The sequence below is a fragment of the Pseudopodoces humilis genome, chromosome 2 (assembly GCF_049639895.1).
Source record: "Pseudopodoces humilis isolate 2021_Gansu_Grassland_sample_001 chromosome 2, ASM4963989v1, whole genome shotgun sequence".
Lineage (NCBI taxonomy): Eukaryota > Metazoa > Chordata > Aves > Passeriformes > Paridae > Pseudopodoces > Pseudopodoces humilis.
Genome location: NC_142201.1, coordinates 105,884,553 through 105,909,932, shown reverse-complemented (window position 1 = coordinate 105,909,932; position 25,380 = coordinate 105,884,553). Strand labels below are relative to the sequence as shown.

Sequence of the window (25,380 nt, the reverse complement as noted above, 5' to 3'; positions counted from 1 at the left end):
GAGTGGACATGGGCTTGAGGTTCTCTGAGGGAGGTAAAAAACTAAAGTAGAAAGAACATGGTGGTAGAAGACTGGGGAATGTGTGGAAGGTTTGGCAGGAAACTGGAACTCAAGGTGGAAGGTGTCTTTTTGTTCCCCACACTTGCCTGATACATTCCAATCTGTGCACTGGTAGGATTGGGTCTAAACTGAAGAGAAACTGGGTTTGCATGGCTTGTGTTTAGACTATGGTCCAAGAAAAAAGACTACCATGTGAGTTGACAGAGACGCAGATTTTTACTGTGAAAAACACTGTGATCACTGGATTTTTACTGTGAAAAGCACTGTGATCACTGTCTTGCTAAATGAGATTCATATCTATGGCTGACGAAGGGGTGGGGGGAAAAGGAAAGTGCAATAGGATTTTATACACTTGATGACTGTGAAGACAAATTATGAGATGTCATATTTTTCTTTGATAACAGATTCCTTGAGATGAAAGAAAAGCAGAAACTCTATACCTGATCTTGGGTACAATTTTTTTTTTTATTCAGCATAAACAAAAATTAAAGTGCACTGCAGAAGACTGAAATTAGTATAAATGTCAGTAAGTTGAGTAAGAAAATCAAAAGGTGATGCTAAAGGGTGAGCTATAGAAATATTGAAGCTGAAGTAAAGTAATAGTGTAGTTATCTTTCAAAAACTTGTCTTTCCTCTGTCCTAGATTGCTTTTTTCCCTAACCATCATTGTATAAGAATATGGCATATGTATGGCAAGATTTGGAGATTTCATAAATAGAGAAGGATATCAGAAAGACATTTAGGGAAATTTGTATTGACCATAAGGACTACCAAAACTGAAGTGAGACTGAGTATGTGAAGAATAAGGTCATAAAGTAAAGGGCTTAGATTATTTACCACAAATTTGAGAATTGATGATTGTGAAATGATAAAGGAAAAACACCTGAGTGTACATATCAATCACAAGATGACAACTGGTAAACAGTGATGCAGAAACAAAGTTGAGGGAGAAGGTGTGTTCCCAAAAGCATACATCAGAGAAAAAGAAGGTAATGATCAAACATAAAGATGATGTTGGCACAGTGCTAAGAACGCATAAAATGACTAAAAATAGACTTATAAATTAGAAGAATGCATCTGTGCATCAGAGGAGTAAAATTCTGGCATAGCCTTCCTGTAGAGATGGTAGCTGGTGTAAAATCAAATTCTTTGGCAGGAAAGTTAATGTGTGAAATGGGAATAATTGTTTAGTAAAACAACTTTTCCTTTGAAATGGTGATTTATCAAAATCAAAACATACCAGATGAGTGAAAAAAATTCTGAAGAGGGTAAAAAGAGAAAATAAAAATACAGTGATTTAATAGGAGCAGGATTGAGGTATTGAAGTTTTTCTTTTCTAAATGCTTCTCCTGGAACTGATTACATTATTTAGCAGCAAAGAGAAAATTTCAAGAACATCCTCTTCAGCCACCAAATACTTCAGGCTTTGTTCATTCTTTTTATTTTTTTCCTGAACAGTAAAAAAGAGAGAGTTGCAAGTGCCTTTTGAAGCCATGAGGGCAATTTCCACACACCTCTACTAATCCTGCTCAAAGCAGCAGGTTGTGGATGGCCATTCTGCCAGAAGCAGGGGTACTACTCTCTGGCCTCAGTCCAGCTTGGCGCAGATTCCCAAACGAATAGATGTTGTGGAATTTGGGAAAAAGTAGTGCATGGCTATTAGAGGCAGTAATGCCCTGGAAAGCAGTAGTTGACTGCCTGCTCTGGGGGAGAGCTGCCTCAAAGCAGCCATTTTAAGGCAGGTGGTGCTACTGTGGACACAAGGAATGCCCCCAAATGAAGGCTTGCTGTAGTATATCCTGAATCAAAGGCTCTGTTTTAAGGCTCCCCAGGGATCTAGCCATTATGTCCATAGTCTTTACAAATTTTGAGTCTGTATCTCCTCTGTAAACTCATAAATACAGGGCAATGATAGAAATTCTTTGAGTTATCAATAAGCTGTTCTTCAGGGGTTACTATTTATTAGTATAACATAGTAGTACAAAAATTAACCTGATCCTCCTCTGTAGATACTCTGCCTTTCATACTTGTTCCTGTGAGGGTGTATTTATTCACAGGCTCATAAATAGAAGCTTAAACTGGTATTAATTAGAAAATATGTCACCTCTGACCTTGAAACTAATTGGTTTGTATGGACTTTGTTAAATCTGCATAATTTCCTCAGCATGATCTCTTTAGTCTTCTTCCATTTTAAAGGGAAAATGTCTTTGTATCAATACAAAATGGAGAGTTTTAAAAAGTAAGCCTTCCAGTGATTATAGGTTAGGTGTAGCGTTTCATCCTGTGGTAAATGGATATATTTCTGTCACGTATGTTATGACCTGGAATTCAGTCAGAGGCAGAAAATGTTATTCATAGGCATGGATCCTTGTTAAATGAGCATTACCTTTGCTTTACCCCTTCCGCACTGGGGATGTACAGCAAAATGTAGATTCTAGCGAGTCCTTGCTTCCTCATGGCAATTACCAGGAAAAACCTGACTGGAGAGCCTGTTTTATCCCACACTAACTCCCTGGCTGAATTTCCCCACACCAGATGAGAGGAAATCTCAGCTCTCTCCTTTAAGCTGCATAAATCTTTCACACGCAGCATCTAGGAAAATAACCCACCAAACTCTAACAAAATAAGCCATTGGTTGCATTTGTACTATTTCTCAGTAGCCTGCAGCTGGTGCCAAATCAGTTCTTTGAAGTAATCAATAACCACAGTCCTCCTGGTTTTGGCAAGCAGTAGGACTTAGAAGTCCAGCTTAACACTTTTCATTTAAAGTAGCTTTAGAAGAGCTAGGATTCTAAAACCTGAGGTTTGGGAAGGAAAAAAAAATGCATAGCCTCAAATTCCCTGCTAAATTTATCACTTAACAGTGTATGGACATGTTCTGGCACACATAAGAGGGTGTGTACTTTCTTTCTAGGCCTGGCCACAAAATGGTGGAACAGATACTTAACTCTGTTCCACATGGATGAAGAGGGAAGTTATGCAATAGCGCGGCCATTTCCTCTCCAAGGAAATGGAGTGACACAAGTGGCATTGCTTGTCAGCTCACTGAGGCTTTGGGGTCAGCTCTGCTCTTAATACCAGCAACTATGAAGTCTGTACATGAGAAATAAGAGGCCGAGAGCTGTTGAACAGCTCTCCTGTGTCTTGTTAGCTCAAATGTGAAATATTGCTCTCATTCCCTGAATATAAGCCATACGAATATAAGCCTGTTGTCACACAGTCCTAATATGAACATGCACTGGTTTACCTGAAGGAATAAAACATGCATTAACATGTAGTTTTGTGAGTGCACTGTTAGGCTTGTATGCAAATTTTAATTCCACTTTATATATGTAGATGCTCATGTAAAATTAGATTGGAGTTTACCTTCTGGTAAATTGGGATTACCTTCTGGTTTACTGGGATCTCTCAGGGTTAATCCCAGACCATAAACCATCCTTTTTCACCATTTGTATTAAGCCATAAGGAAAAATTCTTTTTACTTATACAACCTACCCACTCCACTGAGATAGTAAAAAAAGCAGATTAAGAAACCACACAAATTAAATGAATTAAATGAGAAATATTACAACTGAAATTTTGGAATATGAATAGAAAGTGTAAAAGATCACTGTACCAAAAGAAGCAAAACCAGCAAATTCCTCCTTTAGTTTCAATTCCTGTTAGGTGGAGGAAAAAATGCAAATTTGGGCTATAAACAGTGCAAAGAAAGTGCTCACACACACCTTTGCCCCAAGGACAAGTATTAGACACGGCTTGGATAAAAACAGCCAATATGCCATGAATTTGGAATTAAATTACATTCAAATCACCTGAAATCAGCACACTTAAAGTGAAAAGGTTATGCAGGAATACAACCAAGAAGAAATTGGATGAAGACATAAAAGTACAGATGCTTCGAATGTCTGCTGTTGACTAATAGGTGAACAGTATTGCTCAGAATGCAGGGCTCTATGGCAAGTCCTGACTTTAGGACAGCTTTTAGAAATGTTTAAATTTAGAAATTAATGTTTAAATGTTTAAATGTTAAAATTTAGAAACACAATTTTGTATAAAGGGAGTTCAGTTTGCTAAATCTCATGTAATCTGACCAGTACGGTGAAATTTAACAAAGCTGCATAAAATCTCAGCATAAATAAGGTGAGAGTGAACAAATTGAATACTTATTTTATTCATGCATTGCCTCATGTTTCAGGCTGATGAGAAGCTAGGCTTGACACAAATCTCCTAGAAAGAGGACACTGAAATAAAAAAAATTTCTTGATTTTTGTTTTGCCATGGCAAAACAGAAATCATATGATATAATAATTAATAATATCAAAGTAGTATTGCATAAGATAACACACAATAGCTGAAAAGTAGCTCTATGACAGATTTGTCACTGTGCTAGAACACATGCATGATGCTGTGATAAACTTTGGAAAAGGCACTTGTTAAAGAAGCCCTTATCCTCAAGGAATTTACAGCCTGGGAGACAGAGAGAGATAAGATAAAATGCACCTGGTAACCAAGAAGTGATGCTATTTACATTTTTCTTTTCTGTTTGCTTTCTTTTCCCAATGTTTCACCCTCTGTTTTATAATGAGGTGCTGGACTGGTTGATGTGACATTTGTGAGCCTCTATGAAAAATTTGATTGAAGAACACTGGTGGCTGGCACTGGGCTTGGGAAATCACATTTCACGAGATAGGCAGCCAAGAGGAAAGTAGAAAGACAGTGATGATTGGAGACAATTCTTAAGGCTCAGTCACTGTCAAACGCTGGACATTTTGACTCCTGTCAAAGAGAATAAGGAGGAGAGTATTATTTAGAAAGGGATAGGAATTCCTGTATGCTCAGAGGATGAGGGTTTTTTTCTATTCAGATATTTAATGCATAAGCCCGTCCTCCTCTCAACAGTGCAGCCTTTTGATGAACAGTAACTGTCATAACATTGGAATAAGAACTCAAGTGGTGCTGCTGCTAAAGATTTTCATTTGCCTTGATAGCATCCAGACTAGATATGAGGCCTTGTTTAAGTTCCCAAATGTCATTAGGTTTCTCAGGGTTAATGCTGTGCTGCTAGACTTACTGAAGCCATTCTAATCCTTTCCACTTCTCATTAGAGCATGGCTATCACTTTTTCTCGACTTCTGCATCTGCCTGTTCCCTGGTTTCCTTCAATATATGCTAACTGAACTGTCTTCAGTATTAGTTCTCTCATTTCCCCTCTCTCACTTTTCCCCTTATCTCCTAATTGTAATTCTGAAATTCATGGCCAAGTATTCCGAATCCTTTTTCCATCACCTACTCCCTTCTCTCAGTGAGCACTTTGTATGGCCCTACCTTAGGACATCAACCAAATCACACTGGATCTTTTCCATTGTGTTCTTTGCCACTTGCAAAGACTTGAGACTTCTGTTAGTCTCAACTTGATTATCTTTCCATTCTGAAAATAATTTAGTTGGTGATATTAAAACAGCAGGGTTACAGCTCAGTGGAAGTACCTCACATGAAAACCTTTGTGTTTTCAGTCAAAAGAAAAATTGATTTTTTCACCTAAATAAATTTGAACGCTGCTGCGCTCCCACAGTTTAAAACTGTGTTTCCCAGTGAGAAATGAAAATCATATCTTTGGTTCTTTTGCTTCTCCTGCTAACAGCCTACTCCCACAGCAAGTCTGAATATATAGCACAGGTCACAATCTTGCAATAAATACTTAACAACTGAGATATGAGAATATACAATGATTGTCAAATGGGTGAGGCTGTGGTACCCACCTCAAAAATATCTACTGTATAGTCCAAGTGTACTCTGCACAGTCTAATAATAGCATTCTTTTAGGTCTGGTTACTGCAGCACAGTAGGTAGAAAGGATTATGAATCAATTCAATTCAGTGAACGTTATCCAGATGTACTATAGCTGTTAGAGTATAATATTTATGATAGTTTCAAAAAGATGTAATATCTATTACCAGTTTAAAAACTCTTAAACATGCCCTCAAACATGATTAGCAGTAATTTATTTGAACAGAATGTGAACAGATAAGTACCTCAATTGACATAGTTATACTCAAAGCAAAATAGAATTTGATTAATATAAAGCACCTGTATGGTTTAAATCATTTTAGAGATGGCATCTGTTTTCTTATGAGATTAAATCTAGCTTATCTCTAGCCAGTGTGTGTAATAACCTCAACACTAATAAAAAGAAGCATACAAAGGAATGGATCTGAAGGAAGAAACACGTATGTTTTCACAACATTCAGCACTTTTACTGTTTATCTAAAGACCTTTGTGGGAATCTATCTGTGGCTTTGAAAGCAAGACATAAGGATAAACACTTGTCTGGGTGTTAAAACTCAAGAGAGATTTGCAAACAGATAAAAGCAAGAATCAAGTCCTTACCATCATCATTGTCTCCACACTTCATGTGTACTGTACAGCACATGGCAGAACACAGGAAACTCTAGTGGTTTTCATAGCCAGAAGAGACACAGAGACTCCTTCCTTCCTTCCTTCCTTCCTTCCTTCCTTCCTTCCTTCCTTCCTTCCTTCCTTCCTTCCTTCCTTCCTTCCTTCCGCCACTTCCTTCCTTCCTTCCGCCACTTCCTTCCGCCACTTCCTTCCTTCCGCCACTTCCTTCCTTCCGCCACTTCCTTCCTTCCGCCACTTCCTTCCTTCCGCCACTTCCTTCCTTCCGCCACTTCCTTCCTTCCTTCCGCCACTTCCTTCCTTCCTTCCGCCACTTCCTTCCTTCCTTCCTTCCTTCCTTCCTTCCTTCCTTCCTTCCTTCCTTCCTTCCTTCCTTCCTTCCTTCCTTCCTTCCTTCCTTCCTTCCTTCCTTCCTTCCTTCCTTCCTTCCTTCCTTCCTTCCTTCCTTCCTTCCTTCCTTCCGCCACTTCCTTCCTTCCTTCCGCCACTTCCTTCCTTCCTTCCTTCCTTCCTTCCTTCCTTCCTTCCTTCCTTCCTTCCTTCCTTCCTTCCTTCCTTCCTTCCTTCCTTCCTTCCGCCACTTCCTTCCTTCCTTCCGCCACTTCCTTCCTTCCTTCCGCCACTTCCTTCCTTCCTTCCTTCCTTCCTTCCTTCCTTCCTTCCTTCCTTCCTTCCTTCCTTCCTTCCTTCCTTCCTTCCTTCCTTCCTTCCTTCCTTCCTTCCTTCCTTCCTTCCTTCCTTCCTTCCTTCCTTCCTTCCTTCCTTCCTTCCTTCCTTCCTTCCTTCCTTCCTTCCTTCCTTCCTTCCTTCCTTCCTTCCTTCCTTCCTTCCTTCCTTCCTTCCTTCCTTCCTTCCTTCCTTCCTTCCTTCCTTCCTTCCTTCCTTCCTTCCTTCCTTCCTTCCTTCCTTCCTTCCTTCCTTCCTTCCTTCCTTCCTTCCTTCCTTCCTTCCTTCCTTCCTTCCTTCCTTCCTTCCTTCCTTCCTTCCTTCCTTCCTTCCTTCCTTCCTCCCTTCCTCCCTTCCTCCCTTCCTTCCTTCCTTCCTTCCTTCCTTCCTTCCTTCCTTCCTTCCTTCCTTCCTTCCTTCCTTCCTTCCTTCCTTCCTTCCTTCCTTCCTTCCTTCCTTCCCTCCCTCCCTCCCTCCCTCCCTCCTTCCCCCCCCACCCCCCCCACCCCCCCTCCCTCCCTCCCTCCCTTCCACCCTTCCTCCCTCCCTCCCTTCCACCCTTCCTCCCTTCCTTCCACCCTGCCTTCCACCCTGCCTTCCTTCCTGCCTTCCTTCCTGCCTTCCTCCCTCCATCCCTCCATCCCTCCCTCCATCCCTTTCCTCCCTTCCCTCCTTCTTGGAGAATAAAACTTTATTTTGATGCTGATATTTTACATAGATTCACCCCTATTTCATGTCATCTTCGTGAATTTCAAAGGCAAATGCATTTTCCAGAATGGGCACAAGAAAAAAAACATCACCCCAGTAAAAGATCTCCTGCAATTCCAGGGTGGTGGCAACAAAAAGTTATCCTATAAATTTTTACTGAAAGAATGAATAGTACCATCATGTGCCCTGTTTGTTTTATTAGGCTGTTGATGCAATTTTTGCTCATTGATAATACAATATCAACAAGTGAAAGAGAGGTGCAAGTTTATATAAACACATGCAAAGAATTTTCCTGTTGATAGACTGTTATGATTTTTTTCAAGATGAAGTTAAGAAGGAGTTGCGACCTCTAATACAAACAGTAGGACAAGATCTTAATTGCACAGAGAGCTCATGATTTCCTTCTGAAATAAATAAATGGGTAAAAGACAAAAGAGTCAAAGAGGAGTGCACACATTTTGTACATGTAACAGTCAATAGAAGTCCTTTGCTATGGCTTGAGCAATTTCCTCTTGTACTGCAAAACTTCTGGCTAGGAAAAGAAATTGTTTGTCTTTTGCATAATAGTAGGAGAATTGCTACGGTGTTACAGGAAACTGCAGAGTAATTAGCCCATCCCTTTCTTATAGCCACTTCAGTTTCTAATTGTGTGCAAACAACTGTTGCAGAATTTTCTGTGAAAATAACCAAGGAAGCTGAGCTGCTTGTTTCAGGTGATCCAATCAGATGATCCATGATTCAGCCAAAACACTCAAGTTCAGAACTCTTAGTTAAAAGTTTCATTGCTTCTTCACAGAGTTTGCAGCAACCAAAAAAACAAACCTCTAAAAGTTTCCACTGTGGCTTTAGAAAAAATCTTTTGAAAAATATGCAAGTAAAACAAATTATCCTGGAATTTTGTGATGGAGGTGATGACCTATATTTATGTTCGTGGGAAGGAAATTTGGGTTAACCAGAACAGGCCCCGGCGTCCATGGAGCTGTACTGTGTGTGATGATGCAAATGCATCAATAAACTCTGACTGGGACACAGAGCTGTGCTTGTACCCATTTCTACCCATCAGATAAGGTTTTAAGTTGGAAGATTATACACAATACTGTCAATGCAGTGCTTAATTTGTTTTCCTCCACTAGACTCTGTACTGTTGTGGGTTTGATCTCCAATGGACCATTAAGAGCTGGACTTGATCCTTGTGGGTCTCTTCTAATTCAGAATATTGTGATCTAATACAGTGTTTACACCTGCCTGTTTGCAATGCAAGGATTAGCAAAAAGAAACACCACAACTGGAGGGAATCACCTCACTGAGAAGAGATTTTATTTTGTATAAATTCTGATAACTCTTGGTAATCAGGATTGTATTTGAAGAATCATGGCAAGTAGTCTATTATCTTTTCTATTTTAGGAAGAAAAAATTTATTCTAGTTTTGAGAATACAGCCATTTATAGGGACTTTGCCCTTTTATAGTAGAAGCTGTATTGTAAATCTAACACCACTGAAATTTTTGGTAATGCTAAAATTAGGAGATATAGTATGGTTTCAGTTCAGACAAACGTATTCCTACTGAATTTATTTTATTCTTTTTCCCTTACCACATAAGTCCCACATAAAACATGGCAATTTTACTGCAAATTGAGAATTTGAAATAAATAGTATCTCTCATTCTCATTCTTCCATTCATCTTCTCCCATTCATCTTCTCTCACGGAGTCAGATGAAAACATTGTGTGGCTCTTGCCTTGATTCAACTTACAAATTCGTAGCCTACTGGAAACACTCCCTTGTGTGGTGGTGTGGCTGTAAGTTGGAGAGTATGTGCATTTTTACAAATAATGTTCATTATCAACACTACTGAGCAGTGTAAAACTGGGATAATGTCATAGAAATATAAATCTCTGTTAATTTAATGCCTTCCAAAAAAAAGATTTTTTGTATCTCCATCTTAAAAATGCTGGAGCAGAAAGGTCATACAATCTGACCATCATCAAATGTTATCTTATGTTACTTTATACTTCAAATAGTTCAGCTTGACACCCTGTTTGGTTTACCCTTTGTTAAGATGGAGGTTTTACCCTGAAATGACCTCTTTTGCTCTGCAGTGAATTGTTTTAGTAAACAGATGGATCATTTGACTCAAAGAAAAGACCCTAAAATATTCATTTAGCTCTGCAAATCATTTCTGTGAATGAGAACAGTAAATTCTAAGTGCCTGAGGCTTCAGACCTTTCAGGAGTTGGAATTCTGCATGAAATTGGATTGTTAGTGTCTTGCCTTTATTTTATGAGATTTATTCTTTTTACTTCATGAAGCTCCATACTAGAAAACTGTTAATTACTCATTTCATTGAAATATTTGAGGATTTGTATTTGTTTCATTTTGTTTGCAGCTTTGCTGAGCAGTGTATGATTGGATTTAGTACAACTCTATATTGCATATTTCATTAAAAGATGTTTTCCAATCTCACTTGTAATCAACTGAAGACATCAGTGAAAGAAATGAAAATTCCCCTAACTTTCATAATTAGGCACATCAATATAATCAGCCCTTGTTGTAGTCTGTAAACCACAAACTGAAGGGGTGACAAAGGAGTAATTCATTCCCATTTTGTGGCTATCATGTTTTGGATCTATGTTCATTTTTGTCAACAGAATAGAAAAGAATCACTTGCAAGCTGTGGCATAGTTATACTTACAGAGATAGATAAAACCTTTTAAATCCATTATAATATATAACATTTTAAAAACACTGCTGTTCATCTCATAAATAATATATTGTCTAGTATAATTCAATTTGTAACATCAATGATAAAAAAAAAAGGACCACTTGATTAATTGTGATAAAAGACATTTAAATTTCACTGATTTAACCCCTCTGCTGGGCTCCATAAGACACACTGGTATTTGCCTAAGGCTTCCAGTAAAGCACCTTATCGTAATTTGCAGGGATCAAGAAATGAAAATTCCATTTCTTCCCTTGACTCTTCAGTACTGTTTTATTAGACATTGTTTGTACTAATAATTTGTTTGTAAATATCACCTCCAGAAGCTGCTGCCTGATTTCAAAAGTAGAAGATCTATTTAAAGTCTTACTAACCTTGTTAACAGACAGGCATAAATCTGCCCAAAAAGCTATTTATCTGTTGCTATTTCTTTTTTTCCTGTGGGTGCAAATACATTGCTCCTGATTTTCCAGGATATGACAGAAATAAGACTGACATTACCCCACAACTCATGACCTCAGGCCTCGTGAGGTAGAGCTGTTGTGTTCTTATTTGGACATGGCAGTGTTTCAGATGGCAAGGATGAGCAGACAGAACATAAGGATTTTGGATTTTATGGATTTTCTGGATCCACTTTATGGCCATGGAATCTCAGTCAGACTTAGGGGGTTGTCATGTGCTTGGCAATAGAGCACTGAGGCTTTTCTGTGCTCCCCTCTGCCTCTTGCCGTTAGTGTGTGATTGTTTGTGAGAAACAGGGAATATTGCTGTGCCATGGGAATGGCTGCCATCATTGCAACAGTAAAGTTCACACCAAGACAGATTTCTTTTACTGTTATTCAGAACTAGACCTATGCTTTGTATAGCATCATGACAGGCATGGGAGCATTTGAGGAGGATGTTTATTTACATTGTTAAAATTTTGCACCAATCTGTGTTTGTGTAGTCCTCTCATGTCTGCAACAGGGATTTTTCACAGTGGTCCGCAGTCTCTCTGCCATTTAAGTGAGAATTCAGTGTCAAATAAATAGTTTTTTTCTGATTCCAGTGGGTAGGAAAAGAATAGGCTGTTTCTTCAGCATGTCTTGTTTCAACCACTGCACACAATACAAACCTCTTAAGTAGGAAATGTTTACATATAAATGGAACTAGGGTTACCTGTAATACAGTCTTTTACAGAAGAGAGTAGAGATAAGAGAAAATTCATAAATCTTACTTTTCTAGACTACATTTTGCAGTATCTTCCAGAGTAGCAATGAAGCAAATTTTTCACAGGCTACCTAGGCATCACATTATTTCATTGATAGGAAATCTGATCACTGATGTAACTGTTTCCTGGAGTTAGTAAGTTAAGTTTCAAACATAAACCCAAAAAGATAAAATAAAAGTCACTACAATATTTATCATAACAAAGTAGGTTTCAAAAAGAACTATGTCATGCTATTTCAAACTTGTCTCTACTCTTGTCTTCGCTGTGACTTAAATAATATAGTTTAGTTAATCAGTACAGCAAATCATTAAAAATGTTGGGGAAGAAAACAGATGGACTCCAGCTTTTTCTACATATCTGGAAAGTGGCAGGAATGCCTTCCACACCTGCTCTCAGGCAGTGGGGTTGTCACCTCAAGCTACTACCAGCTTAGGACATGGCAGATCCAAGAACCTGAAATCCTCTAAGGATTGGGCTGAATCTACACAATAGTCATGAGTGCAAACGTTTGCCTTTAACGTGTTTATTACCACGTTGCATGTATTCATCATTTGTTTCCAACGCTATTGTGTCCCACAAAAGCAGAGCATCATTTCAGATGCCAGCTTTTGCCATATGAAATGATGTGACACAGCAATAAGATTTTGCCTTAACAATAAAATAATCATTTTGGGCCAATCAAGCCCATGTTTCTGTTGCACTAAAATTCTCTGGGTTCTGATTGTGAAGCATGCTCAAACATGGAGGAGACAGGCTGATTTTGAGCAAAAGCAGCAGCTCTCCAGAGAAATGCTTGTCCAAACTGTAATCAAGAGAATCCTTCATGTCTCCTGTTAATTGGTGATTCGCCATGCTTATCTGATGGGCAGATTCATGGCTTCAAGCAAAAATCTCTTTCAAGGGATTCTTTATAAAGGGTTAAGGGTGGAATTATCAAAAATACCAAGGGGAGTTCTGTCAGTGGCAGTTGAATATCTCCCTCCTCAATGCACTTCTGAAAATCTCGTTCATGTTTCCGTGATGCCAAATTTGAGCCAGGCTTATAATTTTTACTCTGAGTTCAGAGAGAAAAGGAAGACAAAAACAAGAATGCCCTAACCTTATTTTTAGCATTATGCTATCTAATTAAGGCAATTTTAACCCAGCATACTTCAAAGGCTGCGGAACTTTAAAAAACATTACTTGTTTAATCTTGCTGCATATAAGATGTTGGTGTGTTTGGTATTTATTCACAGAAGGTACTAATTAACTCCTTGGGAATGGGTAGCTTCTCGCTAAGCCTTCTGTCAGGCAGTAATAAGTTGAGCAGGGAAAAACTTAAGTTGATTTTTCAGTATTTCCTTTTTTCCATGTATTCATGCCATAAAAGTATTGAAGCAGGATTGTCTGTACTTAACTGTCTGAGTTGTCATTCCCATTTTTTTTTTTTATTTTTAAAGACATTTAAAATATCAACCAAAGTTACAATGTAAGTCCTAGTGCATATATTCATTTCCTTACTTAGAGTGGCTTCAGCCTGTGGATATTACCATGTGTTGGACTGGTACAATATAAGCCAAGAACTTTCTGAAAGCTAACATTACTACTATGGTAAAATTTTCAGGCTTGATTTCTTAATGCAGTATCAAGTTTTTTAAGTTAAATGAATGTCAGTTGATGCTCTTTAACAGTTAATTCCTTTAGCTATGGAATTTTTCACTAAATTTTGAAAATTTAGCAAATATCCTTTCTTGAGAAACCTTGAAGCTCTTGGCAACTTTGTGAAAAGTTTATGTCAAATTTGGAATTTTTTAAGATCAACTTGTCTAGTTTTATTTTAAAAATATCTTCTTGGAGTCTATAATCAGCCTAGGGTACTGTTAGAAGTTTAAGGTGGTTAGAGCCCAAGGTCTTCATACCATTTTTGTACCTTTTCAAATGAACTACAAAGGAAATTTAGGGTGTTTTTACCAGCTCAGTACCAGCAGAGGGCATTACAGCATAGTTCACTTAAAATGTGTATTTTGGAACCAATCCAGGTAAGAACAAAGTACATTGAAGGTTAGGTAAGTACTTTACTGAAAGACGTGTATTTATCATCACATTGAATTGATTGAGAGGATGTTCCCATTATAATAAGTCAGGGTTTTTAAACCTCGTTTGCTTCAATAAATCAAAATGCAAATCTTGCAGTGCAAGTAATATTGCATACCAAAATGTGTCTCAAAAAGCAAGTGTGTATATTTTCTTAAAAGTTGGGAAGCAAATATAAAAAAAAAATTCAATTAAACATAAAGTTGTTCATAATGAGAACCAACTGAATATGCTTGAATGAAATCTCTCCAACTTCTACTCAGGCAAATAGTTTACCCTACCACTTAAAAAGAGTTCCCTCTTGGTTAGTAGAAACTTTCCATGGCAATATGCAAAATTTCAATATTAAAAACCCTCTGAGTGCCAAGGAAATCTCCCCTGGCCTAAGGTTATTACCTCCATGTGTGACTATCTATTTTGAACACACAAAAGCAGACGGTTTCTTGGCTCCATCATTATGAAGCAACACCTAAAAATGTCGGTTGAAATAAAACCTGAAATAATTAAATAAATAAAGAATGCAAAATAATTTAGAATCATTTTCTTCATCTTTGTGTGTAGGTGTAAATTTCAAATTATGGTTTTGACACATAATGTTTGTGCCTCACTGCTGCTCTCTTACTCACCTGAGTACTACAACTGCAGGGATCTTATGTGGAAGGTGCAGATCCCAGATAATATGCTCTCCTATTGTGGTCTGTAGGAGCTTTGCCTGAGACTTTCTTTAGTCTTAATATTTATTTAGTCTGATACTGCTGTCTGAGCTGCCATGCTGGTCCTGTGCCTGTACAGCAGTAGGATTTAAAAAGCAATTTTTCTGTTCTTGTTGTGTTCTTTGAAGTGGGTTTTGTGAGCCCATGGAGCTCTGCCTGCGCACTCCAGCTAAACAGTAGGTTGTTTGTCCAGGAGTGCAGCTGAGGGTAAAAGCAGATAAATTGTGTTTACTGAGTAACAACTAAGATAGTACAAGACTTACCCATTCATATAAAAGAAAAGGGAGAGTTTTCAACTTTTTATTAGAAAGCAGATTGCTGCTTTTTTGTAAGTGCTCCTCCAGTGCTCGGTGTGTCACTTACTCTCACACTTTCTCTGTTAAGAGGCGATGGAAGAGGGAAGTGGAAGCTGTGTACCTGCGCGATCCTTGCCTAAGGTCGTGCTTTGTGCTCGCCAGCCGGCACTTCACAACCTTCCACTAGCCCACTGCTTTTCAAATGGCCTTGTGTGCCAGGACAGCTTTTTGAGAGGAGCAGCTGCCGGCTTGAAATGGAATGAGAAGAGCTCCGGGAAGAAGAGGAGGAACACGCTGACGGCATGTCTGCACTGCCAGGAGCGCGTCCTGGAGCGCTGCTCCTCGCGCGGGCCCGGCACACGGAGCCAGCTGCGGCACAGCAGCCACGGAGCCCTGTTATTACAGTAATGAGCCTGAGCTAATAAGGCCTGTTGAGACACAACCTGTGTTAGCTCAGCCTTGGCACCAGCAGAGAATATTTACTCAGCTTCTGCGCTGGAGCTGGCTCGTGTCAGGCCGTCTCGGAGAGTGGGAGGAATAGTTGTGTTACTGGATGCTCCTAACTATGTAGACATACCCTGACAGATTTGTCCTTTGGGAGGTTTTAAAGAGAACACATGCAAGACCAGTTTTCATTTTAATGAAATATTTAGCTGGGGCCCAAGGCCTTCCCTCTAGTTTGTTTTCCTTTTTTTCCCCCCATTCTGAAGGCAGTCTGACCTTCTGTGCACAAGGAGATGTATGTGGTATGGGAGCCTGGTACTGCTGCTGGAAAGAACTGTTTTAAAATGAAATAGGCTGCTGTATGGATGGGTATACAAGGCTCATTGACAGTATTCTCTCCCTCAGCAGTAATCCTTACTTGCCCTGCAGGCTGAGTGCTCCGTCAGTGTCTCCTACTGAACTCCGCAATGTACATCACCTGGGCACTTCACAGCAGAATCCATTAGGACCTACACCAACAGTGTTGACAAGACAAAATACATTAAAAAGAAAATACCTGAATAATTCTATGTCCAAAGAGTGGAGAAATACTTCTAAGGGCCAGAAAACATTTAATATCTAACAAAATAACATGCTTCTGATCAACAGAACTCTCTTCTGTTTTGAGGGTGAGGGATTTAACTAATCTTTTTTTCCTTTTTTTCTTCATTTCCTACCTCAAAAAGCAGAGGTAGTTTGTAGTCAAACAATTTAAATACCTTTAAATGCATTTTCTTTTTCTAATTAAATTAAGTAATATACATTTTCACAGTTCTCTTGAAGTGTGCTTTTGAGAGCTTTTAATATGGATAAGGACTCTTGGGGTCTTCATACCTTTTCACCAGGGGTATTTTGCAAGGAATTTTAGATTGACCATGTGGGTTTTGTATATGCAGGAAAGGCTAAGGATGTGTTAGCCATCATACACAGAGGAAGGCAGATCCACTTGTTCATTAAAACAGACATATTATGGCAGGGCACCAACAGCAAGGCCAACAAAGTATAGTGCTAACATAAGATTTTTGCTGCTGCTTCCAGTAGCATACTGTGTTTGCTGATGGGTAGGGTGTACTTCTGACACAAAAAAAATAAGCATACTATCATGGGGCAAAGGCTGTCTCCTCTTCCCATGCCGGTCACACAGCACACACTCAAGAATTTCAGGGGGTGTAATTCAAATGCACGCTCTAGGCACAAAAATAGGATGTCTTTATCATCTGTAGTTCCATCCTTGCTTTCTTCCCTTCCTCCACTCAAGGGCAGAATGCAATATTAAAACTATAGTAAGCATTTTTTTAATTAAAAGAGGTTAAATATATGGGATCAGATAGGCTTTCATCATGCAATTATAAATTGTATGCTGGTTATTTTAAATTTCAACATGCAATTGCAATGGTACTGGGTGAGCTGGCTGGGTATCTGCTTTGCATTTGACTGAGTTAATTCACTGCAGGTATTCAGTTCTTAAGTGGCGTCTGCTTTAAATATGTGCAGTAATTCAATCAAAGAAATAAGATGGATAGTTTATGTAATCCTTTTCATCTCCAGATTGCTAAGGTTAACCTTAACTATTCATGAATTATAAATGCATACAGCAATCTCAAATTAATACATGCAACCCCCCTCCTTTTTTTGATGGCCTGCTGAAAACCATGGAATAGTTCCTTCTTTTAAAATATAACTGATGAAACTTACAGGCACAATATATCATTTCTTCCACTTATTTTTTGTAATCTTAAACAAAAGTTTTGTGCAATTCATTGAAAAAGGTTGTCTCTGGTAATATTAAACCTATCCTCTGATCCAGGAGCATAGGTAATTTTCTCTTCAACATTTTGGATGCATCATTCTTAAAGCCCTTTTCAGTGCCAACAGATTCTGTGGCATGAATGGGAACCCAAAGGCAGATATTACAGAACAATAACGCTGTGTTGAAGATCTCACAATTCCTGGAGTAATTAAATAAAGAAAAAGAAGCCTTTCTCTTTCATTTTGTTAGTTCATTCAATGCCATTTGGGTGATTTGGCTTGTGAGCTCTCTTCCAGGCAGCCAGAAGAATCCACTAGGTGACACCCTCATACTCCTCATATTGAGGCAAGGAGCTAGTGAGTACTGAATGGCTCATTTGTTAAACATTTAAAGCAAATACTGAGATTTCAGGGACAGGTCTCTCTTTGTTTGGCAATATCAGAGATAACACCGGTTTTGTAATAAATACTGTATTGTTTGTATATAAATTACATATTAAGCAGATTAGCATTTTGTCACTAACAAGAACAAAGCCACAAAGCAGGAGTTCTATACAATATTTCCTATAATTATAATTTTTTAAAGGGTTTGAGCTAGTCTGCTGAGTAGACTGAATAGCAAATATGCCTTGAGCATTTTCTGCTGGGGCAACAGAAGGAATATAGCTTCAATGATTTTTTTTTTTTTCCCAGTGAGGATGTGCTACAGCATCTTTGAACAGAAATGAAAAGACCCATTCACCCCTAATATAAAGGAATATTAAAGGATAAAATTCAATGGAATTTTGCATGTTTATGCCAGTGGTGATTTTTTCTTTAAGTTCTTTATGTTGATAATGATGCTTTATAAATCCTTTGAAGAGAGTATCTTTTATGGTGATGTTTCTATACACCTAGCATAACGAGGCTTGAGCTTCTTTAGGGTCTCTATCTGTGAATTCATCATAGCAAATAAAATCTTATATTTTATTGCTATTATTCTTTGCTCTGCAGTGATTTGAGTACTATTCTAAATGTTGTATGTAGTGAAAGGCACTGGAAGTCTGAATTTACTAGTAGTGCAATTAAGAGTAACATCAAAGAAAATAAGAATTACATCACAAAATTAATGTAAATAAAAGCAAAATCATGGTAAGGCCCAAGCAATCAAACACAAGAAAACAATGTCTTTGAACAGCATGTTTAAACAGTAACCAGACGGGTCAAGAAAGAGACAGAAATTTACTTATATGGGCATGGAAATCATAACATTTCTTCTTTGTTCATGATAATTATCCCAATTAATTACATGGCAACTGTAGGTTTTCAAGCTTTTGCTACTCATGCACTTCTTATATTCAGCTGTCCTTTACAGTGCTCCTTCTTCTAACATTTCAGTGCTTGTTTAGATCAAATGTAGAAAAATCCAATTTTTTTCCATAATGAAAATACCACTGAAATGATGTACTGTTCTGCTATCAGGTATGTTTATTGACTTTAGCTAGAATTCCTACCACGGTTAGGGCCCATAATATACTTAGATACAAATACACAAAGAAAGATGTATATATAATTCCTCGTATTTTCCCACTTAATTTCAGCCTACACTTAGAAAAAATATTTATAATAGCTTTTTAAGGCAGTTCACTAAATAATGCAACCCATCACTTCCACAGTGTCCTAAACACTCTGGAAGAAAGTTTTTGAAACTTAGTTGTATCTACATAATCTCTGTGATGTCAATGGGAGCTTAGCTGTAGCCTACAGAACAAAGATACAGATGCAGTAATCCTGGCTGCCAGCCTGGGAGCGATAAACTCCGTGAGCTTTCGCAGACACGAGCGTGTGTGACCGTGTAATGTACACACAGAGGTATTCCTGGCAGCCAGCTCCACAGATAAACGGAAGGCTACGTGGTAGTTTGGAGATCAGGAAAGGGGAGAGTCATTTGAAGTTCAAAAAGGCTTGTGGAGAGAGTGTGTTTGCCCCCACAACACATCCAAGACGTCATGTGCGTGCCTCTGTCCTTGGAGAGAAGTGCCTGGGATCTTCAGTACTTACAGAAGTTCAAGTTCTTCTGAATAGTCTCTCAAAGCACATCTTCCCTTGTATCAGAGGCAGAACTGATTTTAGTCACTTTGAGGGAAGAGTGCCATCTGCTGAATCACAACTATCAGTTCCGGAGAACCTGTTCTTTTTTGTTGGAGGTTTCATGACTAAGCCCTGTGCCTCAAACTCAGGCAGCATGCGTAACTCTTTTCTTCAGAGTAGTTCTGTTCTCCCAGAAATTACCTTTGTGTACTTCTTAAAAATGGTGTTACATATTACAGAATGAACACAGGAAGTACATCTGCTTTATCATTTCATAGATGCACTGTTCCCCACATCTGAAGAGGTTAAAGCAGTATTTCCTTTCCTAGAAACATTTTCTGACAGACACACATATACGTGTGTGTCGCACATGAATGTCTGTATGTCTCCGTATCAAGGACAATAAGGGTGTTTTAACAGCACACATTTTGTAAGAACATCTGCAGAATTAGAGATGATGTCAATTACTTACAAGACATTCTGATGAAATTCTGTAGGCTTACAATTTGAAGAGATTCACTCAGCTGTGCAGCTGTTATATATTATTACAATCTAAATGAATTTTAAGAAAGATAATTAGAGCAGTATACATTCACTCCCAGCAATTTTTCTGAAGTAAGAAAGCACTGACAGCTAAACATTATGCCATGAAGTATCTGAGACAGTACAAATTGAACAAGCCTTTGAAGCTCTACTGTACTTTCACTATAGGTACCCAAAGTAGAATGACTCTGTTCTTCTCAAAGGATAAAAAAATTCTTTATAGTGATTGAAATAGTCTTAGAGGCTCATTAGAGATGGGGTAACTGTGGCACAAAAGCTTTAAACTCTTATACATAGGCTCATCTCATGATCATGTGGTAAGGTCATTCAAGCTTCAAGAGCTTTAATCCACTGCTGTATGGAGAATTTCTCTGCATGTGAATTTCACGTTAGCAACCAGCATACAGAAGACTTAAAATTTTACTGACCCTTTCAAAAAAATAACCTAAGCAAAAGTATGAGTGATTCTAGAAACCTACTATTGCACTAATGAACAGGAAACAGATTCATCTTGAGTTGAGAAAACTCTCTGGGAATTAGGAAAATGTTTTATTTGCCTTCTGTATACATTGTATATATTTGTTGTCAGTTACAAAGTAAATGGATTCATTTTTGTTTCTAGATAATACATATGCCATAAAATGCATTAAAATATGTTTTATAATTAAACATTAGAGGAAATATTATATATCCTATACAAAGAGAGGGATACATAAGAATGACACTTTACAAGTAAATGTACATGTATATGTAAATGTACATAAAATATATGTGTGAATGTACATTCACAGAATAAGTGAACCCATTTATTCCCTTTAGAGTGAACTACTGGTAGATGTGTGAATCTGCTTTTTAAACAGTTGCAATCACTTCAAATATGTTCAAAATTTCATACAATATCAGTCTGCCAAGTATTGATACTACAGAAGGAATAAAAGAAAAATGGTCTTCAAAATGTTATTGGTGGTGATGGTAGTGTGTTTTCTTCCAGAAGACTATTTAGTCTAGGCTTAAAAAAATTAAATCTGACCATATAGTAACTGGGACAGATTACCTAAATACAATATGAAATTCTAGTCATGAGAAACAGAAGAGTTAGGGTCTTACTTATATTTGACCCCCTCTGAGAACACAGGTGAAATAAATGTACTCTCCAGGCCCATTTACAGCCTTGCATGGGACTCCTGTTTATTTAATCAATTATAAAAGAGCAAGCCCAAATCTAATTTATTGAAATCTCTAACTTCTCACTAGGATTCAAGGATAATCTCAGGCCTCTTCACTGCTTTTGCAGTGTGGTTGTAACTCTGGAGGTGCTAATACATTTTTCTTTCATGAAGTGCAGAATGCTGCATGAGATCACAAAAGAAAGAGAAATGGTTGGCTAAGTACAGCTTGAAGAAATCTGCTCATATTCAAAAGTATTCACTGTAACTGATTGCACAGCTATGATTGCTTTCTAAATGTGTTTGAAGTAGGACACTAATTCGTTTTTCTCGGTGAAAATTAATGTCTGATTGGTGTTAAAACACTAGATTGTTTTTCTAACTTTTGGATGTTCGTGAATTCTCTTCAGTTTTAGGAGAAAATCTTGCCAGTTTGGTGCTGCTGAAACAGACACACTGTACACATATAACCAGGAGCTTCCTTTCCCAATGTAAACCAGTTTTGCTTTATGGTATTGAAATTTGTCTTTATGGAACTTAGACACATAAGAGTGGACTGAAACAGATTCAGTGCAGTGCATAGGATCTTTCTGTTGTTGGACTTTTGGTCAGTTTGCCCTGAGGGACGAAATATGGGGCAAACCCAGTGACATTCCTTGTGGTTTGACTGATGGTGGCTGTGAGCACCCAAACCTGTTTGGCTGATAACAGTGTGGGGTTCGTATAAATCCTCTGACGGGAAGTACATCAAGAGTCTTTCTGTATAGTTTTATTATACCACTGCAGACGTGCTTGCAATGGGGTTACTATATTCAGTACTCTGCTTGGAAATGAAATTGCTTCTTCCGCCTCATTCAATCCTCATAACTTAATGAATCAAATCTAGGGATAGATGGAGCTTTCCTGTGAGGTGGTAGTGCTACTTCTTCTAAGTCCACCTTCCCTTTTCCCATGCAGTGTTCTTCCCCTTCTTCCCCCACCACCATCTCTCATCGTGTGACATGGCCATGCGGAGTTGCTCCTGTAGTATTTGTCCGTGCACCCAACCGCAGGAGCGACGATTCGAGGATGCTTCTCCTAGAGATTCGGTCCACGCCTGGAGCACGGCCAGGCCAGAGGAATCACCCGGCGGAGCGCAGTCTCCACGCTCGCCGGGAATGCCTGCGGAGACCGTCGCGGGGGTTTTGTGCGTTTGCTTCTTTCCGGCGGGGGTGGGCGCGGGGAATCCGAACTTCTGCGCCCGAGGCTACCCCCATCCCCTCCCCCTGCTCCTGGCTGGGCCATGCCCGGGGCAGCGCCGGCTCCGGGGGCCGCCCCGCGCCTTACCTTCGGCGGGGGAAGGGGCGGGAGGCGGCGCCGGCCCCGCGCGGGGCGGAGCGGGATGCGCCGGGCCGGGCAGCGCCGCTCGGGGCGTGCGGGGGCCGTGTAGGTGCGGCTCCTTTAAGGTGTCCCGAGGCGGCACCAGACCTGCCGCGGCGGCGGCAGCGCGGGCAGGAGGCGGGGGCGGCCGGGAGGGGGAAGGGGAAACCCGCGGCGGAGGCGAGCGGCTCGACGTGACACCAGAAAGTTCAGGAGCGGCGGGCTCGGCCCCGCCTGACTCGTGCACCCCTGCCCCGGCGGCGGGGCAAGGCGAGGAGCCGCTCCTCCTCCTCCTCCCTCTCCTCCTCCCGCAGCCGCCGCACCGAGGGCGGGCGGTTGGGGTGGGTGGCTCGGGGGCGTTGGCCCGGGGAAGTTTTGCTCGCCCTCTCTCCCCTTTCTTTCTTCTTTCCTTCCATCGCCCCTCTCGTGCCCTCCTCCGGCGCTGGGGCGGGGGCGAGTGTGGGATTCCCGCGTGCAGGGGCGGGGGCGGCGGCGATGCTGGGCTGGGCTCGGGGCTGCCGCCGGGGCTCCCCTGCCCGCCGCCCCGCCTGACCGCGGCCGGGCTCCGCCGCGGCCCCCGACGCGCCCGCCTCCTTCCCCCGCCATGGGAGCGGGCGCTGCCGCCGCTCCTCCGCCGCGCTCTGCCCGCCGCTCGCCGGGAGCGCACTGACTCGGCGGGGACACTTCGCGGAGCTCCCTGCCCGCCCCTCGCCTTCGCGGAGGGAGGCGGTGGCCGGTCCGTGCCCGTCCCGGCTGCGCTCCGTTACCGGCTCGTCCCGGGCGCCCCGAGCGGAGTCTGGGGCCGGGGCAGCAACTTGTGCTCGGGAGGCGGTGGACCTCGGCTGCGGGAACTCGAGGATCTTTTGTTTTCTCCTATCGCTCTGGATAGTCCTGGGAAGTGTCAAGGCGCCTCTGAGGAAAGCCCGGGCCAGGACAGGGGAGGCCGGCCGGAGTTGGCGTGCGGCTGGAGCCCAGCGGACCTGACAGCGCCGTGCCCGGAGGGCGCTCGTCCCGGCAGTCCGGCGGGATTAGAGAACCTCGCTTGCCTTAAGCTTTTGTGGAATTACAACTGGGGGCTCTTCCTTTCTCCCCCCTCTCTTCTGGCATGAGACTGCTTGCAGGCGCCACCCGAGGACAATGATCGCGGAGTTTGCTCACTTTTACCTCTTTGGATTCATCTGTGTCACCTCAGGTAACCACCTCAGGCGGGCGGGTCGGATACGCGGCGGTGGCAGCGCTCTCGCAGCCCTTCCTTCCCCCCCTCGCTCGCCCAGTTTGTCCCCTCCGCGCCTCCCGGCCCCCTCCTTTGCTCGGAAACGAAGCTCGGCTTCCACCCCGCGGGCACCCGGGGCGCGTTTGCCCCCGGAGCTGCCGCCGGCCGTGGGGGCTGTCCGGGGCCGGGCGCGGGGGGATGCGCGGTGCCGGGTCCTGTCCTGGTCCCAGGGCTCCCACCGTCGGCAGCTCCGGAGGGTCGATTGATGCGGCTCAACACGGCTGGTGTTGAGCTCCGGCGGGGAGGGGCGGCGGGCTGGGACCCCTCCGTCCCGCGGGAGGCGGCAGCGCCCGCCGCTCGCTGCGGCTGCCCGCGGGTAGCGCGCACCCTCCGCCGGGCGGTCCCTGGCGCATCCCCCTGCCAGCCTCCGGACCGGGTTAACCCCGCCACCGCGGGGGGACCACGGCGGTGAGGGGGGAACGGAGGTCCTAGGGATGGGTTTTGCTTCACCTTGGCGATTAAAGTTTACCCACGTGCGTGAAGTGAAGTGCCGGCGTGCTAAGTGGGAGCGGGGGCGATGGCCGAGGAGATAGGGGGGGATTAGTGGTCATTAGGCACAGTTTGCGCGGGGCTTATGCGTGTTGGGGCATCTTATCGTGGCTGTAGGTTACAGATGGGGCGGCGCTGAGGGAGCCTTGTGGAGGGCAGGTTTGGTTCCGTGTGCCCCGTGGAGAGCGGCTCTCCCGGAGAGGAGAGCATGTGGAGGTGTTGGGGTTTGCCTCCGCACAAGGACCCTGCTCCTCGCAGGGAGGACGGGTTTGTCTCCCTGCAGCATTGCTTCTCGTTCTTCGGAAGGCCTTTTGTCACACGCTGAGTGAACGCAGTAAATGCTTGTGCCATAGTGAAGGTTGGTTTGGGCGCTAACTTTTCTACCTCAACTGATTCTTATATGTTTGCAGAGGACCCCTGTGAGCCATTAAAGTAGCATGAGACATCTGGTCAGTGAATGAATGAATGAAGTGTTTGAAGGACTTAAGTACACTGCCTAAAGCTTGAAGTCTTAATTATGTCACTAAATGTAGTAATTTATGTCTGTTTCTAGATTATATCATAAATTTAACTAAAGTTTTCCTCTTAGGTATTAGTTTGCTCCTTGTGGCATTGAGTATGGCAAACTTTGCATCCCTGAGTAGCTCTCGCCCTGTTCACTTTTGACTGTGTCAGTCATGCCATCTTTAATTTGATTTTCCTCTGTATTGCCTCCTTCATGTGATGGAAGAAACAAATGGAATGGGGAAGATCCTTTTCAACCATTTGCTCCTTTTGAATCTTTCATGGCAATCGTCCCCACCTTAGAAAAGTTGACTTCATAGCGTACTCTGTAACTTGATTATGTATTGGGATGTTTTAAACTCCAAGTTAAGAAAAAGAAATATTTAATTTATTTTATTTTTGAATCCTCTCATCTGTTTATCACGTAAATGCTCAATAAATTTGTATGCAAGTTTTTTTTCAATTTATTTTCTTTCCCCCCCCAGGATGGGGATGTACTCTCTAATAATGTTGATTCCAGCTGAGTTGGAGAGAGAAAAAAAAAAAGGAAAAAAAGCCATGAATTTTTATGAAGGCTTTTAATTTTGTCATGTAAGCAAACTCAGTAACAAAGATAAGAGACAGGCACCAGATAATAATGCTGTTTCGATTCCTTCACCAGGAGGAATTTCTTTCCTCTCAACTAGAGTGTGGTCAAATAGTTAGTCTTGTGTCTGGAACAATGGAGATGCCAGAAACCTTTGGCAGGATGAAATTTGAGGGCAGATGGCTGCAGTGCAGAAGGAAGGACAGGAGTCATCTACAGCAGTTTCCACACTGAAATCCTTTGAGTTCTACTGACAGCTGATCTTGCAACTTGATTGATCCTTTCCTCCCTCTTCCACTG

General features: G+C 41.4%; 1 protein-coding gene across 4 annotated transcripts in view; it reads left to right on the top strand.

Moving 5' to 3' along the window:
• The window catches only part of ROBO1 (roundabout guidance receptor 1), a 690,461-nt gene that overhangs the window by 375,528 nt on the left and 289,553 nt on the right, over positions 1-25,380 (top strand). Inside the window, exon 1 of one of the 4 annotated variants that reach the window (XM_088050996.1) lies at positions 22,892-23,420. The exons of the other annotated variants lie outside the window; for them this stretch is intronic. Within the exon in view, the coding sequence (XP_087907122.1) occupies positions 23,366-23,420 (55 nt within the window). The 5' untranslated portion in view covers positions 22,892-23,365. Of the gene's footprint in view, positions 1-22,891; positions 23,421-25,380 lie in introns of those variants that run through there. 4 annotated transcript variants of the gene reach the window in all.